The sequence below is a fragment of the Rhododendron vialii genome, chromosome 11a (genome assembly GCF_030253575.1).
Source record: "Rhododendron vialii isolate Sample 1 chromosome 11a, ASM3025357v1".
NCBI classification, from domain to species: Eukaryota; Viridiplantae; Streptophyta; class Magnoliopsida; order Ericales; family Ericaceae; genus Rhododendron; species Rhododendron vialii.
Genome location: NC_080567.1, coordinates 38,146,666 through 38,164,256, shown reverse-complemented (window position 1 = coordinate 38,164,256; position 17,591 = coordinate 38,146,666). Strand labels below are relative to the sequence as shown.

The 17,591-nt window shown below is 37.9% G+C and overlaps 2 protein-coding genes and 1 long non-coding RNA gene across 3 annotated transcripts; 2 read left to right on the top strand and 1 right to left on the bottom strand.

The window, feature by feature from the left end:
• Window positions 1-1,196: 1,196 nt before the first annotated feature.
• On the bottom strand, window positions 1,197-2,963 carry LOC131308035 (uncharacterized). The gene is made up of 3 exons (XR_009194274.1): window positions 2,719-2,963; window positions 1,737-1,798; window positions 1,197-1,440 (listed from the first exon to the last, which is right to left on the bottom strand). It is a non-coding gene; the product is annotated as an uncharacterized LOC131308035 (long non-coding RNA).
• A 6,133-nt stretch (window positions 2,964-9,096) lies between these two features.
• On the top strand, window positions 9,097-14,201 carry LOC131308033 (triosephosphate isomerase, chloroplastic). The gene is made up of 9 exons (XM_058334841.1): window positions 9,097-9,513; window positions 9,847-9,873; window positions 10,713-10,782; window positions 11,790-11,913; window positions 12,230-12,314; window positions 12,446-12,578; window positions 12,693-12,866; window positions 13,400-13,482; window positions 13,847-14,201. Exons 1-9 carry the CDS (start codon window positions 9,280-9,282, stop codon window positions 13,901-13,903), a joined length of 987 nt encoding a protein of 328 aa, XP_058190824.1. The 5' UTR covers window positions 9,097-9,279; the 3' UTR covers window positions 13,904-14,201.
• Window positions 14,202-14,805: 604 nt separating this feature from the next.
• On the top strand, window positions 14,806-15,676 carry LOC131308034 (uncharacterized). Its single transcript, XM_058334842.1, has one exon. The coding sequence runs from the start codon at window positions 14,848-14,850 to the stop codon at window positions 15,247-15,249; it is 402 nt and encodes a 133-aa protein (XP_058190825.1). The 5' UTR covers window positions 14,806-14,847; the 3' UTR covers window positions 15,250-15,676.
• The last annotated feature ends 1,915 nt before the right edge of the window (window positions 15,677-17,591 follow it).

The following is a 17,591-nucleotide window of genomic DNA, read 5'->3' as shown; positions in this document are numbered from 1 at the left end:
TTAGTTACTTACCCTGTTTTTTGTACAAAAAAACAAAAAATGCTACCTTACAACTCATTACGAAAAAACACGCGTTAACTTTTGCCTTTGGTCTCAAGTATTGTGGTGCGATTCATTATTGATTGGTGCATGCCCGTGCTTGAAGGCACGGTTCGAACGATCAACACACGCAAATAAATTCTAGACTCGCGATTTTATTTTTTCTTCAAATTTAAATCATCCCACAAATATATCATGGAGTGAAAATTTTCAATGAATCTTCACAATTTCCTTAATGTAGTTTCTTATTGAAAATTCAAATGAGATTTGGAGGGTCTTGATATTGGTATTCAATTGAGTGAGCCAATAAACCAACGTTGATGTAAAAAGATAATGTCAAAGAAAATCCAATTCGAATGGAAGGATATGATTATTGATTATCCTTTAAAAATTTATCAAATGATGAGGTCGCGAAGAATTACTTTTAGGCGCGAATAATTACTATTGGCCGCGAATAATTACTCCTGGCCGTGAATAATTATTCTTGGCCACCAAAAATTACTCTTAACCGCCAAAAATTACACCTAGCCGCAAAAAATTACTCTTGGCCGCAATTCTTTGAGGCCAGGTGTAATTCTTGGTGGTCAAGAATAATTGTTGGCGGCCAGGTGTAATTCGTGGCGGCCAATAGTAATTCTTGGCGTCCATGTGTAATTCTTGGCGGACAGGAGTAATTCTTCGTGGCCAAAAGTAATTCTTGGCAGTCAAGTGTAATTCTTTGCGGTCAGGAGTAATTCTTTGTGGCCAAAAGTAATTCTTTATAGTGTAATTCTTTGCGACCATGAGTAATTTTTCACGGTCAGGAGTAATTCTTTGTGGCCAATAGTAATTCTTCACGGCCAAAATTAATTTTTTGTGAACTTATAATCTCAACCATTAGTTTCAATGGTTGAGATGAAGTGTCTTTTTTTTTTTTTTTATGTTTTTGTTTGTGTCTCTGGAACGCTCATATATATTCTTCAAATTACAGAAACATTAATGTACAGTTGTTAGGAGTAAATAAACCCACAGAGCAATTATGTAATATGTGCAAAGCGTGTGGACACTTTACTGAAAGGAGGAGAATATGTCACACCCCACCCCGGGCCAGCACTCAAATGAGCCTAAACCGACATGAGGGTGCAACATCAACCACCAACCCATTTCTATAACTCAAGTTTTAGCAACTAAATTAACCAACAACCATTTTATTGATAACGCAAAACTTAACGTTCTTACAAACACAGCGGAAGTCTTAAGAAAGCATTAAACTATACAATAAACCAAATATGAACATAGGCTGCAACTACATCCCTATTTACAAAATTTTGCCAAAACTAGTCCAGCCTTCCCAACATGCTACCCTAAGCGAGTGTACAACCCCACGACGATCAGCAGTGGATATCTACAACGCCTGCAAAACTGGATTCCAAAATGGAATCCAGGAGTGTTATGAGACATGGATGCAATTCCATATTAAAGGTACAGCTAAAAGATATATCTCAACCAGTCAAACAGTGAACCAAGCAATTAAAAGCAACACCGGGCGCACAGCCAATTATTTAAGGCATAAAGCCTTTTGGCATTAAGCCAATCACCGGGCACACAGCCAATAGTTTAAGGCATAAAGCCATATGGCATAAAGCCAATCACCGGGCACTAAGCCAACATTCAAGTTTAATTCAATATAGAATAACATCAATGAATCAAACACTCACCTCGTACTCCAAAAGAAAGTACAACTATGGTTTCGGTGCTCTTTGATTCACCGACTCGTCACCTATCCACAAGCCAAACATTTTAGTATAGAAATACTTTTAAGATTTTAACAAATGCATTAACAATGTTCTGCATCAATTCAACTATTTAACGTATGCCGAACAAAAGTAAATTCACCAATTCGTACCCAAAACCAAGAATTCCACAATTTCACACATTATCAACAGAACTACTGATCGATTTCTGACTATAGAATTCTATAGGTTTCAAAGAATACTACAAGACTACCACCACCAGCAAGAAGGCTTCTAGTACATCAATCTAGATATAAAATTTTCCCAAATTGGACTCCGAATGACTAAGATATGCTCCATTGAAATTACACATCTAAAACAGAAACTACAGACCCAGCAGAACAGTCTGCGATCGAATGCTCATTAAAAATCACACACTTAATCTTTTCCAATATTTCCAACGCCAAAACAACACCAACTGATCAAGGTTTAAGACTCAACAGCATCCATAGTCAGTAAGCATATTGAACTATGACAAAACTGATGAAGAACACAGCTATAAAACCTGCCCAGAATTTCAGAATCACCAAACTATTAACTTCGGAACCAAAACTGAATTTGCTCAGACCAAACTAAGGCACAATCTTTACAGATTCAGAAAGATATACAAGTCTAGTTTCGGAATCAAGAAACGGTGCCTAAAACCGATACCCGAGCAAGAAGTTATGCCTGTTTTTCCAACGCGTGTCGGGGCTGTCAGCACAGACGCGAATCTGACTGCAGTCCGGTTCAAGATTTTTATCTTTTTCCATACTATTCAGAAAATTCTGAAATTTTTACAGCATAAACCGGACGGATTCAACTGGGTTCAACACAGTTATGCATAATCATACTATACACGAATTTTCAGGAATAAACTCAACTTCAAGTTCAAAAACCCTCTCTCATGGCTTCAATTTGACCATACCTATTTCCTCCTTTCTTTCCTTCTTTCTTCTTCTTCTCCACCGGCTGATCTCTCTCTCTCTCTCTCTCTCTCTCTCTCTCTCTCTCTCTCTCTCTCTCTCTCTCTCTCTCTCTCTCTCTCTCTCTCACACGTTGGAACAAGATGGGTTTTCTTTCTTTTATTCTTTCTCTTTTCTTTGTTTTAAAGAAACCCTCACACACATAACACATCAGCACACACACACGGCACACATGCACAAATTTTAAAAAAAATTGCACTTTAGCCCTTTAGGTTATTAAATATAACATTTAAGCACCTCAATTAAAAAGGGTGTTACAGAATAAGTCTAAATCATTGGATCAAAGTAATCTCAACCATAGGGATGGCAATCCCGGCCGCCCCGCCCCGCCCCGCCCCGCCCCGCCCCGCCCCAACCCAAATGGATTGGAGATTCGGGGATTTTTCGGGGATCGGGTAGGGGATGAGGATAATTTTAAAAAAAAAATAAGGGATGGGTATGAGTCTGTCCCCGCCCCGCCCCGCCCCGTTTGTGTATATATATATATAATAAATAAGTTATATACATAAATGAAAATTATATAGGAGTACTATATATACATAAGTGAGGAAGAAAGAAAGAAACTAAATCTCACTGTCAATTAACATAGAAGTAATTGAATTCACTTACCATGGATAGAAGATTAGTAGAAAAAAGAGCTCAAATCGATAGTTCTAGTCAGATAAATATTGTTCACGTCGGAAACTCATGAAATATCGTTGTGTTGAGAGACTAAGAAACTAAGCTTTAAAGAGTTTTGCGTGTGTTGTTTGTTCTTGGCGTCTTGCTGCAGGAGGGATACCGGATTAAGAATACCGATTTTGTCTGTGGCTCCAGTTAGATCCCTGATTCCCCACGGGGATCCCCGTTCCCCGTTTGGGGCGGGGATGGAGGGTAAAAATAATTTCCCGGTGGGGATCGGGGAGGGGATGGGGATGGATTTGGATTCAGGGATCGGGAACGGAAATAGTGGTATCTACCTCCTACCCGCCCCATTGCCAACCCTACTCAACCATTGCAACACCCTTGTCTTTTGTTAAGTATGAATGGGCTGTACACCCTTGTATTATGTACACTACTAGTGCTTGCACGTGCCTACGGCACTACGCACCATAGTGTTGTAGGCACGGACATTTTTGTAATATATTTTTATTTTTTTATGCCAACGCCAGAAACCAAGCAGTGGGTAAAAAGAATCGATGGCATTTTTGTAATATATTTGTAAGAGTGTGGGTGTTTTCTTAAGAGAGTTGGAAAGTACATATCAACCCTTAGATCAAATGAATCTCAACCCTTCTTTCAATTTATGTTTGTGTGGTCCTCACACCCTTACACTCTTGTATTTTATTAGGTAGATAGATATATTTTATTAGGTAGATAGATAGCAATCTTGCCATTATCTGATACCACCCTCGGCCCAAAGTAGCCGTGGTAATGATGCCATTTCCAGCCGATCAGTACTTATAATAAGTGCTTTTTGTTTTATCTGTCCAGTCTAGCATAGTTGCTTAGTAGTTGCTTTTCAATTAACAACATATATAGTAGATTCAAATCCAAACTATGTTTCATACGGCAGTGGGAATGTTTTGTACGTTAGATCTTCCTTAAATTCAGTGTTTGGTGCCTTCTTCCTCTTATACCTTCTTGATTAAAATTTGGCTGATATTCGTGCACACTAGATCGAATTTGATATGATTTTCCCTTCATTGGGAATCAATCCTAGTGTTATCCCCAACCGTTGGTCAACTTTTGTTCCATAGGTAACTCCTAATACCAGTATGGAACAACAATATTCCACCCAGTATCTATCTCCACCCATGCAGCGGGGCAGAAGGTTACACTTTCCAAGCAAACGGAATTGGATAAACAAGGCATATGGTCGTCATGAACTCGAGGGAAAAGCAAGGGTGAAAGAAGTAAAAGTGAGGCCTCTAATGATGTCATGACGAGCTCAAGACACATGGATCGACAGCAGATGAAGTTAGAGTATTGTATGTTTACTTCACTTGTAGCCTTGCAGGGGACAGACTTGTTGGAACAGTCCCCATGTGGCAAAGAGAAGTAGAAGAGGAGGGAAAAAAGTAAGGAATTAGCGAGCAATGGCTTTGCTTGATGTGGTTGGCATACATAAATTATTTGCAGGATGTATTTATCTGGACCGTGGCAATCCAAGAAATTGCAGAGGAAGGAAAACGTACAGCATCACAGATGAGAGCTCCTCAAGTAGCTAGGTTTCGTCATCGTAGTGCACATGATAGCTCATCAAATGGTGTAGCTGGTGGTCAGAACTCCAATTACTGATCAAGGGGATAAAGTGAAAACCCGGGTTGTATCTCCTTTTTCTGCATCTTTTTTACTCCACTTGCCCAACTCAAATAGAACAGTAGCAGACTCCTTGTGCTGTGTGTGACAATGGAATTTGTTATTTCCAGTCGTGATGCTCCAAGGGCATGGGCTGCAAGGCTACCAGCTAGGTGTAATGCTTTATCATCTTCATTTACGGGTGGAGAAATAGCTTGTAGTTGTTTTTAGTGGTGCCGTACGTTAAAAATTAATTGTTGCACTGAAGCAAAGGTTGGCCGGGTAGTATTTCATAATCTTTGTATCTTAGATATATTAGTTATTATTTCATTGCAAGTTTGTGGAAAATTATGACCCTTTATTTGCATAAAAGACGTATTAATGAGGTTATATATATCTCTTCTAATCTATTGCACCTTGGATTCATGGATATTGGTATAAATGGTAGTCTTGATATTTGACGAAGGTAATTTTCTTTTGCGGAATTCCTGCTACGTTTTGAGTAGATATTCAATTGACTGAGGCGTTATGCACAAACAAGCGATAAAATCTGACTGATCTTGCTGGAAATGCTCGAGAGTCCCACCCAAAACTTCGATTTTTCTGTAAAGTGTTGGGATAGTTTTGGTTTTTCATCTTTTGTGGTTTTGTTTCACAGAATGCCTCGGATGACACCGTTTCCATAGGTTTGGGTTTAATGGCTGTGCCTGGATATGGCCCCATTGCAGCTATGTTATCTGTTCTGTTGGACAAGATAAAGATCATGTCATGTGCCATTAATTGAATCCATTGCGTGGGGTCCTCGTCTTCTTGAGGATGACGAACGTTGGGGGATGAAGATATTCTTAAGCAAGCGTCTGGTGGCCACCATCAACTCCACCACAATCATGGGCTTCAACCAGAATCCATGCCAATTGTGGATACCGCTTTGTCTTTTTGGTGTGGTTGACGTAAATGTGCTCAGAGAATGACAAACATGGGGTGGTTAATCTGATCTCATGTGCCTAGCATCTCATATACCTAGGAGTGCAAACGAACCGAGTCAAGCTTTGTAGTTCTTCGAGCTCGGCTTGTTTACTAAACGAGCCTAAAACTTAAGCTCAAAAATGAGCCGAGCCCATTTCATTTACTAATTAAGTCCTCTATAAACTAGTCGAGCCAAGCTCTAGATTGCTGAGTTTCGACTCGTTTACTACGCGATCCTAAAACTCGAGCTTGAGCTTGGCTCAAGTATTAAATGAGCAAGCCGAATTTGGCCCTTAATGAGCTGAGCTTTGAGAGCAGCTCAATTGGTTTGCGGCCTTACATATACCTATAGTCATTTGCGGCCCTACATATGCCTGTTTGATACTAGTATGTAAGAAGCGTGTAAATATTGAATCTGACAATGACAATGCAAGACAACATACCGCCTAAGTGAAAATCTCACTCTGTTTGTGGTAGCCGGTTTGTCACTTGGTTAGTTTAGTCTCACTTAACCGAATGAGTCTCATTTTGATGACACCAAGTACAGTCGCGTTACAATTTCTCTTTTTTCGCTACCATGGAGTCCTTTATTTGCAAATGATTCGTCGTTCCTATTTCAATTTTACTTTTTTACATATTTTTTTGGTTCGAGAACTTTGGTTTGAGTAGTTCAATTTACTTTCACTTGCATGATGATACTATAAATACTCCATCTTCAAATGCTAATAAGAGCGCATCAAAATAGGACCAAACATTCAATGAAAAGTAATGGAAAAAAGGCATCAAAACGAAGCTTTTGAAAGATAAATTGAAATATGAATTATTAAACCCAAAATATGCGAAGAAAAGTAGGACGAAAAAACTTACGCAGCTCTCTGTTTGAAAAAGTCGTAAGTTGTGACATTTGAATTGATACAAACATGGCAAATGAAACACTCATAAATATGAACCAACTAAATTTTCTTCTTGTGGACTAAGAACGAATTAACACTGTCAACCAAAGTACAAGGAGCTATCAACGGTTATCCAGACATTTTGAGTTTGAATCTTGACAAACTCTTTGGTTTAGATCGAAAGAGAAAAATCTCTTGTAAATCTTTTAGTGCCTGCGTGGATGGTTTGTTTTTGATCAGACCGGAGAAGAGAATAGTCGAAATGGGTGTAAGCTGACCCTAACACCTTTGGCCGTCTATAAAAAAATAGAAATCCTAAAGGCACCGACCATCACATGGAATCCACTCCGGGTCCCGCATGGGTAGATTCTATAATTTGAATGAAAAATTGGATATTGTAATTTTGATGAATAATTGAAAAATTAGATCGAGCACCTATAATATTGAATTGAGTTGATTTTTCAAGTGGCTCACTCGATTTTTTTTTCTTTGAAAATTTATCAAACGGATTGGATTATCCGTGCACTGCCCGAAGCGAGCCCCGTGTGATGGTCGGGCTGTAGCAAGGTTGAAATAAACAAACAACGGTTAGGTGAATAATTTGTTACCAACCAATCAAACGACTCTGATGCTTTCACGAGACCATCCATTAAGTTGGGTGGAAATCTACCTCCTCTGGTCAACCTAGCTAGTCCTCTCCTCAACTGGGAAATTTTTTCAGTGGCGGATGGGTACTACGTGGTGTCCGTTCGATGGATTTGAGTTGTTCATTGCGTTTTTGGACGGCTTAAATTTGGAAAGAGAAAAATAAGAGATAAAGTATTTGGGTGATAGGAAAGAGAAAGTTTCAATTTGAGCCGTCTAAAAATATATTGGACGGCTTGAATGTACCGAGCAGGTGCTAGATGGACACGGACTTCCCACTGAGCCCGCCACCACTACATCCACATCTGCTTTTCGATGGATGAGTTTGGTTGTATTATTATCTGCAAAAAGAATCATTAAAATGATTTTGATTTTCGTGCTCCAAAAGATTGATATTGACACTCTACTTTCGGAGCATAGTAATTTTTTGAATGCTAAAATCAATCTCCTCATTTTAAAAATATAATTCTTTAAAATAGTCTTTACTCTTGCTCTTAATTCTCATTTTGCCTTAGTTTTTGCACTCACAGATTTTAATTGTTTAAGAGATTTTTGAAAAATATTATCATGCTCGCGCACCTGCCCGTGTATCATGTGACTTGGGAAGTAACGACGCAGACGACGACGTATAGGGCTTGTTTGGCAGCGGGTCGCAGTTTTTATGGTTGTTGGAACGGATGAGACAATGTTCCTGATATTTTCGAAGGAAGAAGAACTGCCAGCCCCACCCCCACTACCGCTCGTGTTGTTCACTATGCTCTATGCATACAATTTTTTTTCTTATTTCTTTAACTTCTTTTGACATCATCTTTGTCTGTCAATACCATAATAGTAGTAATAATGATAAATTGATAATAAATAAAATTGTTGTCATTGCATTGTAAATTGATTTAATCAATCTCTCGGTCTCTCCCTCAAAATATCTTTATTGTTGAAAATTTGTTGTGAGTAATTTTAACTCTGGTCTTTTACATATTTTAATCTCACAGTATTTTATTTGAAAATGGGTTTAAATACAATTCAAAAATAATCAAACTTTTGTGCTATCAAAAAAAAATTTCACATTTTATTAGACATTATATACCTATCTTATGTCAATTACAAGTTACTTATTGACTAATATTATATGATAAATATCATATGACAACATGAATTAATCGATCAGTGCAAATACAATAGTCAGTGGTCAATATAAAAAAATCATTAGACTTATTTTGGATGGTAGAAAAATCTTGAAGACAAATAAGAACGTTATGTCAAGATTCGTACGTTTTAAACAGATTGGAAGAAAAGAAGTGACTTCTAATTATTCAATTAAGAATTTAATTACTTTTTCTTTCTTATTATAATACCAGATTCCTGACTCGATTCATATAGGAAAACAAAGTTATTGATTCTAAAAGATTCTCAAAATTAGCCCAAACATTAAAATAGATTATTGCCAGAAGTTTAATTCTGAATGATGTAATTCCTATTTAATTTTAAATTATGGATATCCAATCATAGCATAACTTGAGTAATACAGGAGTGGCATTCACGCACCCCAAACCTCTTCATGGTTGGTAGTTACCTTAATCACATCGCCACATATTTCAGCTAAAGCTTCAGACCACACACACACACACACACACACAGAGGCGTGGGCAGTTGGGGAGAGAGAGAGAGAGAGAGAGAGAGTGGGTTCAAACAGTTACAGGAGTGGAGAACCTATCTGCTACAATGGCGGTGGCGTCTACATCTCTCGCGTCCCAACTCTCTGGCCCCAAATCCGCTACGTCGCAGTATTATCCTCGTTTCTATGGGCTCCGTCGATCTTCCTCCAACCTCGATAACTCTCTTCTCTCTCTCTCTTCCCCCACTCTCTCTCCCTTCCAACAATTCAATTCCCATCTCCGCCTCTCCTCTTCTTCCAAAAAAGCCTGCAGGATCGTCGCCATGGCCGGTTCCGGAAAGGTACTCTCTCACCCTCTCTCTCTCTCTCTCTCAGTCTCAGTCTCACTCTTCAATTTGACCTAACTATAAATGATTCATCGAATTAAATTCTTGTATGAATTTTGTTTGGGATGTGTTTAGATCTTGGATTGTGGAGGGAGTTTCGGAGCGGAAAAGATTGATTTTTTATTTGTAGCTTTTCGTAAATTTCTTTCCATTTCTTTCCCCTCGATAAAGTCGAAGATCCAAACACAACCTTTAATTGCTCTTATATCTTACACATTCTCGCAATTTATTGTTCGAATTCAATTTTTTGTTGGTTTGTTTTCTTATTTCGTTTCCATTTGCTTGCAGTTCTTTGTTGGTGGCAACTGGAAGTGTGTAAGTATCTTTTTCCCGTTTCCATTCAGTCATTTGCGTTTACGGTTTTAGTGATGTGTTTGATGTATTATTGTCTTTCTTAATTGATTTGGAGAATAATTTCTGGGTTTTTTGCAAACCAAGGTGTAATAGGAATAGAAATTTCGAAAGCCGAAATTTTATTAATTGGAAGTGAAGACGACGAGTGATATTTCTACGATAGGGATTGAAATTTCAAAAGCCAACATGTTTAGTGGAAGTTTTACAAAGTCTCTGTAAAGATCGAAGGAAAGGAGTGCAGTGACACCTTTAACAATCAATGAATGCACCATGATACTTACTAGAAACATTTTTTTTTTTTTTAAAACGCTGTCCATTTACAAACATAATATGACCTGTGCCAACAAGACTAGGTCAAGAAGATGATGTGAAGTTTTCCTTGATAAAAAATACTCTCGTTGTGAAGTGAACTTGAAGCCTTCACGATGTATCAGTAATGTAATACTGTTGTATGCTACCAAGTACCAACCTTTCACTTGGAATTTCCTATCCACTTAGTTTCAACTTTGTTCCCAGATTCCGTTAGCATTGTGCAGTAATTGTACCATGTGAAGTTTACAGACTACACTCTGCAATTACTGAGCGTCATAGTTTTATTTGTCGATTTTTGTGGCACACTTTCAGACTTCGTATATTTACCTTGCTTTACTCCCTATTTGTTGGATATTATGGATGTGCTGTATATTTGTTGCTTTACTCACTATTTTTATGAATGTGCTGTATATTTGTTTGATACTTGTTGCTTTACTCATAGTGTTATGTTTGTTTATTGATAGACTTTTCTTACAACTTTCTTGTAGAATGGCACAAAAGAATCTATCAGTAAGCTTGTCTCAGACCTGAATAGTGTGAAATTGGAGCCGGATGTTGGTGAGTCATTGTTTACCCTTGCACAAAATAAATCATCTTCACACATATCAATTAATCAATAAGTGAACTTTGGATATACTTAAGGTACAAGCAATTAGTATCTCATAGTGCCCATGTTTGTTAGACTACAGTTCATTGAAGTACATGCTTTTTAGTGTGCATGATTGTTTGAAAGTCTACAGCATTGGGACAAGGACAAGTGTTATCTATTTTTCCGCAAGCTGAGCATGAATTATGTTGCTATTGAGATTTGAGGAGTGTTTTCCATGTCATAGTTAAGCAAAACAAACAGTAGTCAGAGTGAGTTTATCAAAAGAATCAACTAACTTGTTTTCAATTTCATTGATTAGGTGATCAATATTTTGTAACACCACAAAGTCGTGTAACTTTGCTCATTCTAAAGACTCGTAACAAAAAACCACATAGACTATATATTTCATGTATTACCATTATTCTTTACACCGTAGTACTCCTTCCGTCCCGATTTGTTTGTCTCTTTTCAGTTTTCACTATTTGGGACCTCTTACAAAATTGTCTATATGTTTCAATTTATAATATTTTTTATATGCAATATGGATCTTGTTTGATAGATCTCAATTAGATCTAAAATATGATATTTTCGAAATTATGTAAAACATTATAGATTGTGAGATATATACAATTTTTTAAAAGGCACGTATGTCGAAATTAGACAAACAAACTGGGACGGAGGGAGTAGTACCTTACTAACACCACACAAGTTGTAACTTTCATGTCCTTAATCCTTGTAATTTACCGGAAACCAAAAAAACTTTCATAACTTTCTTCGTTCGGTCCTGGGGTATGTATTACAGTACTATATATCCCTATACCATATTAGTCTAGTAGTTGCAGTATTTATTTGGATGATCGTGCTTTATTTATATTTCAGTGGTAAATCCCAACAGTATCAAACTTTCAATTCATTATTTATATTTTGAGTGGTAAATCCCAACAGTATCAAACTTTCAATTTTATTGATTGTACAGATGTTGTCGTTGCGCCTCCCTTTATTTACATCAATCAGGTAAAGAACTCGCTGACAGATCGGATTGAGATATCTGCTCAAAATTCTTGGATTGGAAAAGGTGGGGCTTTCACTGGAGAAATCAGGTTAGACTGTTTCTTCTTGTACGCAATGTGATCCACATTCCCTTTACATTTTCTCATTCATGGTTGGTGTGGTACCCATTTTCTTCTCTTCTTCTTGGGAGACGCGCCCCCCCACCCCCCCCCCCCCCCCCCCCCCCCCATTTTCTGATATATGAAGCTGCACTTACCACAAAAGATTGTTTTGGTACCCTATTTTCTGATATATGAAGCCGCACTTACCACAAAAGATTGTTATGGCACCCTAGATTGTTTTTCAGCTTTTTTAGAATAGGCTCGAGAAAGAAGTCAGATTTCCAGATTCACTTTATGTTTTCAGTGTGGAACAACTGAAAGATATTGGCTGCAAATGGGTTATTCTTGGGCATTCTGAGCGGAGACACGTTATTGGTGAAGATGATCAGGTAAGAGTTGCTATAACTGAGTCCTGACCTTTTAAACATCCAAAAGATAGAAGTCCCTGTGTTATTGATTAAAATTTAGCATAAACCGAGGGTATGTATTCATTTCATGACTGAAGTACTCTCACCTTCAGTTTATAGGAAAGAAGGCTGCTTATACCTTGAGCCAGGGTCTCGGAGTGATAGCCTGCATTGGAGAACTGTTAAGGGAGAGAGAAGAAGGAAAAACATTTGACGTTTGTTTCCAGCAAATGAAGGCTTTCGCAGGCAAGCTTCCTTGGTTGTGTCTCTCTTCTCTGAAATTCACCTCTTTGGGCATTTTGAAAACCAGAAGAGGTTCTGCCATGATTTTGCCATATAGCTCATGTTCATGATGTGCAGATGCTGTGCCCAGTTGGGATAATGTAGTAATAGCATATGAGCCTGTATGGGCAATTGGAACTGGTAAAGTGGCGACCCCACAGCAAGCTCAGGAAGTACATGTGGCTGTTCGTGATTGGCTTAAAAAGAATGTTTCAGCAGAAGTTGCTTCTAAGACTCGTATTATCTACGGAGGTATTCTTCTTTTTACTCTATGTTTCCCGAACTATCTGTGATTAGCTCGCCCGCCAACCTATATAGGGCCGAACATGAGCCCAGAGTTGTCTCAATGGCTCTCCGAATCAGTGCAAGTGCATAGAGATCGGAATCAAGCTTCTTTTGGTAGTTTTAGTTTGTTATGCATAATTTTTATCCTTAATTAGAAGACATGAGGAAGGATCCCATAGCCATTCAAAGCATCCATACCATAGTGTATTGTATGTATATTATATACTCTACTGTCATCTGCAAACACACAATGACTAATACAGAGAAATGCGATATCTTCTCTGTATGTCCGTCCATCCGTCTCTCTCTCTCTACTCGTGATGGGCCACATTCGTACTTACCAGCAAGCAAGTTTATCTCCCCGAAAACGGACCTCTGCATTTCATGTCTTGTACATTGTGCTAACTAATCATCTGAATGCTCCTAGACTGCTAGATTTGTTAAAATTTTCATCTGCTTCAGCTCATAGTCATTTACTGCAATTGAAATCTATTTTGCAGGATCTGTGAATGGTGGCAACTGTGCTGAGCTTGCAAAAGAAGAAGATATTGATGGATTCCTTGTTGGTGGTGCTTCCTTAAAGGTATAGTCCTCTGTAATGTATAGTAGTTCTGAATACTCTCTCTCATTTTTTTTCTTGTGTTTTCCAATGGTTTGTCTATCTTTATTGGTTTAAATAAGAGTGCAGAGAAAGATTTTTGAAACGGGAACTCAGCAGGTTAGGCATAGTTATTAAAGTTTATTAGTAACACATTTCATGTTTGAAACGGGAACTCAACAGTGAATTTTTGTGTGCGCTCTCGCGTGTTAACCGTGTGGAGAGTGTTATCAATGTTGTCACTGGTGGCAAAAAAAAAAAATGGGAAAGATTTGGGATCTTTCATTCCCCAAAGTTCTGTTCGTACATTAGTAGTTAAAACTTCAAATTTTGGTTTTACATTGTGCAGGGTCCTGAGTTTGCAACCATTGTCAATGCTGTAACTTCCAAGAAGGTTGCTGCTTGATCACTCATGGTGTTTTCGGCAGCTCGGCAAGTAAATGGCTTAGGTGGATGAGAGCATCACGCGATACACTTATGAGCTAGTTCAGTTAGGTGGGATTTTGATCATTTCACATTTTTGCCCTGCATAAAGATTGGAAAAATAAGAAACTTCAGTATCATTTGATTGCTTCATACTGTTTGAACTACAAGGGTTTAGTTGTAGAGAATAATGTCAACTGGTTGGCATATATGATCAAGTTTGATACTTGGCTGATTCCCCATGAGAATAAGAAAATTAGGCACCGCATGTTTTTAGCATCTATGAACATGGTTTGTGTCATACTCATACTTTACAAGTGGACTCTTTACTGTGGATTATGGAGTATGATCTTGTTTTAAGCCTGACACTTGTTTTACCCCGAACTTTTATCCGGCATTCATCCACTTGGCTTGGCTTCGTATCGAAAACCCTTTTCCCACCTGACCTTGCATAATGGTTTAGTATCAATCCACAAGCTTGTCAAAGCTTCTATTCAGAGATTAGTTTTTTGACTATGTTTTTGAAGTAGGAAGGGTCGGCTAATTGCCCGAGTGCTTTCATTAATTTGTTGCTAATTTGGATGGATAGATTGGTAAATTGATCATGTGAGCAATTCTCTTGGGTTTTCCTTCATATTTCCATTATGGTTATAGGAAAGGCTTAGTTTGGTTTTTGTATACTTTATGGCAGTGATACTCTCGTCCTGTTTACTCAAGCCTCTACTATCTTCAGGGAACAAACCAAAAGTTTCCGATATAGAGGAATCAGCTTCTTGAGTAGGCATTAGTACAAAATAAAGTAGGTTAGGAGGAATCCATACTCAAAGCATATATGCTAAAGTCACCCATGATCGTAAAGCCAACCCAGCCTATATATCATCACTTATATAAACCATTAATGGACAACTATAGAGAGAGAGATCAGAGATGGAATGGTTGTACCCAAAGAGGAGAGGTCCAGAGTGGAAACAGGGGTGGACAATTCAGACTCTGACCTCCGTCTCCACCCCACCGCTCCCGCTGCTAGCCGTTTTCGCCATTGTCATCTTCTTGCTGTCACTCTCCCAATATACAAACTACAAGGCACAGATGCAACACACCATGGTCAACTTTCATCTGTTCCTCGTTATGCTGCCTGTATTGCTCATCTTCGTCGTTCTTCCAGCATTAACCAGTTTGAGGTTCGGCTTACGGGCTTTGCGACCCGAGCATGGCCCGGCCCAACAAAGTGGGGGCTCACCTTGGGGTGTTGCCATCTTGGTGGTGGTGCTTTTGTTGTTGGTTTCTTACCAGTCCTCGTTTCATTCTAAGTGGTTTGGATCCACATGAAGGTGAGATTAGCCCAAGAAATTCCAAAACAAGCGCGTTTACCTACCTGATAGGTGGGTGAATGATTATTCTTATTTGCGATTGGCTAACACTATGGGGTTCACTCTTTTAAGTGGGAACTATCCCATTGTTTTAACCAATCACAAGTGAGGATAACGTTTTGTATTCACCCGCTTATCAGCTAGGTAAACATCATTAGGTTGAAAAACTTATGTGTTCTGATCTTACATCTTTTTTGTTTAGAAAACTAAATATATGGTATATGAATAAAAGAGTTTGTTACCTTATGTTTTACATACGAATGTGAAGATCCGCATTTCTTGTAATCGTAAGGGATCCACGTTTCTCGTAATCGTAAGTGAGATAAATATTTACGAGTTGAATCTCGTATTTTGTTTAAATTAAATTTTGTTCCCATGGCTTTAAATACTTAACGAAGTTTCATAACAAAAACACCTTTGTATTGTAGTATTCCAAGCGAATACTCCCTCCGTCCCATATTATTTGGACTTTTTCGATATTTGTGTCAGTTTTCAATCGTTTGTATCTTCTAATATGAATCTCCAACAATATGCAATATAGATCTTGTTTGATAGTTCTCAATTAGATCTATAATACAAAGTTTTCAAAATTATAAAAAATATCATAAATTGGGAGATATATAAGAGTTTAAAGAACGACGCGAATATCGAAAAATACCAAATATTTTGGGACGGAGGGAGTATCAAACAAGTTATCATCAAATTCATCATGAACCAAGCTAGAAGTCGAGCTCAGAAAACTAAAATTAACGAGCTTTAATAGGTGTTATAGTTTACGATGTAACGAATCATGCTCGGATAACTCCTCTGTTTCACAGCCCCACACATGATTGTAAGATGTCGCGTTCCATTCCCTCAGTTTTTCCACACACCACTGCTAATTGAAAAGACAAAAGGACCGTGGTCGTTAAGCTGATGATTTCACTATTTAATCCGATGATTTTCCATTAAAACGAAGTATATGAAATGACATCGTTGATTTTAGTCACTTCACTTCTACCACAGAAATTTCCACAAAATTTAAGGTGAAATCTTTTTTCCCTTTTTTTTTTTTTTTATGGTCCGTCCGGGCAACTTTCCGCGCCTCAACTATTCCCCTCACCGGTCCCTTTGTTTTGGACTTTAGACTTAACATTTTCTCTCTGTGCACGATTCTTTATAAATTTTCTTACAAATTAGTATTACTCTTTTATCTTTATTTTTTTTCACTCATTATCCTAAAAAACTTTTTCAAGTTTCAAATCGAACATTGCTGGCTGCCATGCTGACAACTCTTCCTTCTAGTGATGGGGGTCACGTGGTGAAATCTTATTGGACCACGGTGCCAGAGGTTAGGTTTGAAGAGATTGGGTAAGTGGTGTTGTCAGATTTAACTCAACGTCTCATGCTATGACCCCACCACAGTGGACAGAGAGTTCCCACCACTTTACATTATCAAACATCATTGGAACCCATAAAGGGTCAACACCTATGGTTGAATAACATTATTATTTTAGTATTATTGGTTGATGTCAGGCTTAAAATCTGGAGCATTTTCAGTAAATATAAACTAATAATAATCATCATCCTTTTGGAATTTGTCTAACTTTTGGTTTTAGTCTATCATTGCTCTAATTATTACTCCCTCCGTCCCATAATGTTTTGACACTTTCACTATTCCAGCCTTATGAAAAAATTAACAATATCTTTTTAATCCATAATATTTTATTTATAAGCAATATGAATCTTGTTTGATAGAGTTTAATTTGTTCTATTATGCAAAGTTCAAAAAATTTCTTAAAACATTATGGATTGAAAGATATATGCAATTTAAAAATGACACGCATTCCTGAAAATTCTAAACATTATGAGACGGAGAGAGTACTATTATTCTATTATATGTTTTGTTACACCTCTTCAAGGAAACATTGTTCACTCTCCAGACACCGCTCCAGGGGCCTCTTGCACTACACAAGTGTGTGAATTCACATAATTATGTCGTGGAACGGTGTTAGGGAATAGTGAATAATCTCACAATTGTGTTTTGGGTTCTAGAAAAATGAATAATCTCTCGTTAACTGTATGGGTCCACACACTTGTGCGATGCGTGTGCCGGTGGTAGAGTTGCAAAATAATTTTCCCCTTGTGAGGGATCTGAAAGAAGGAACTTTGATTGAGGAAAAAATGAGTCTTTGGTGAAAAAAAGAGAGGAGGGATTTCTTTTAAGCAAAAGAGAGTAAAGGAAGACTGGATTCCAAATGAAAGTATAATGGTTTTATTTGGTTGAGAATTTAGTTCAGTTTAATTTTGGTAGTGGGTGGA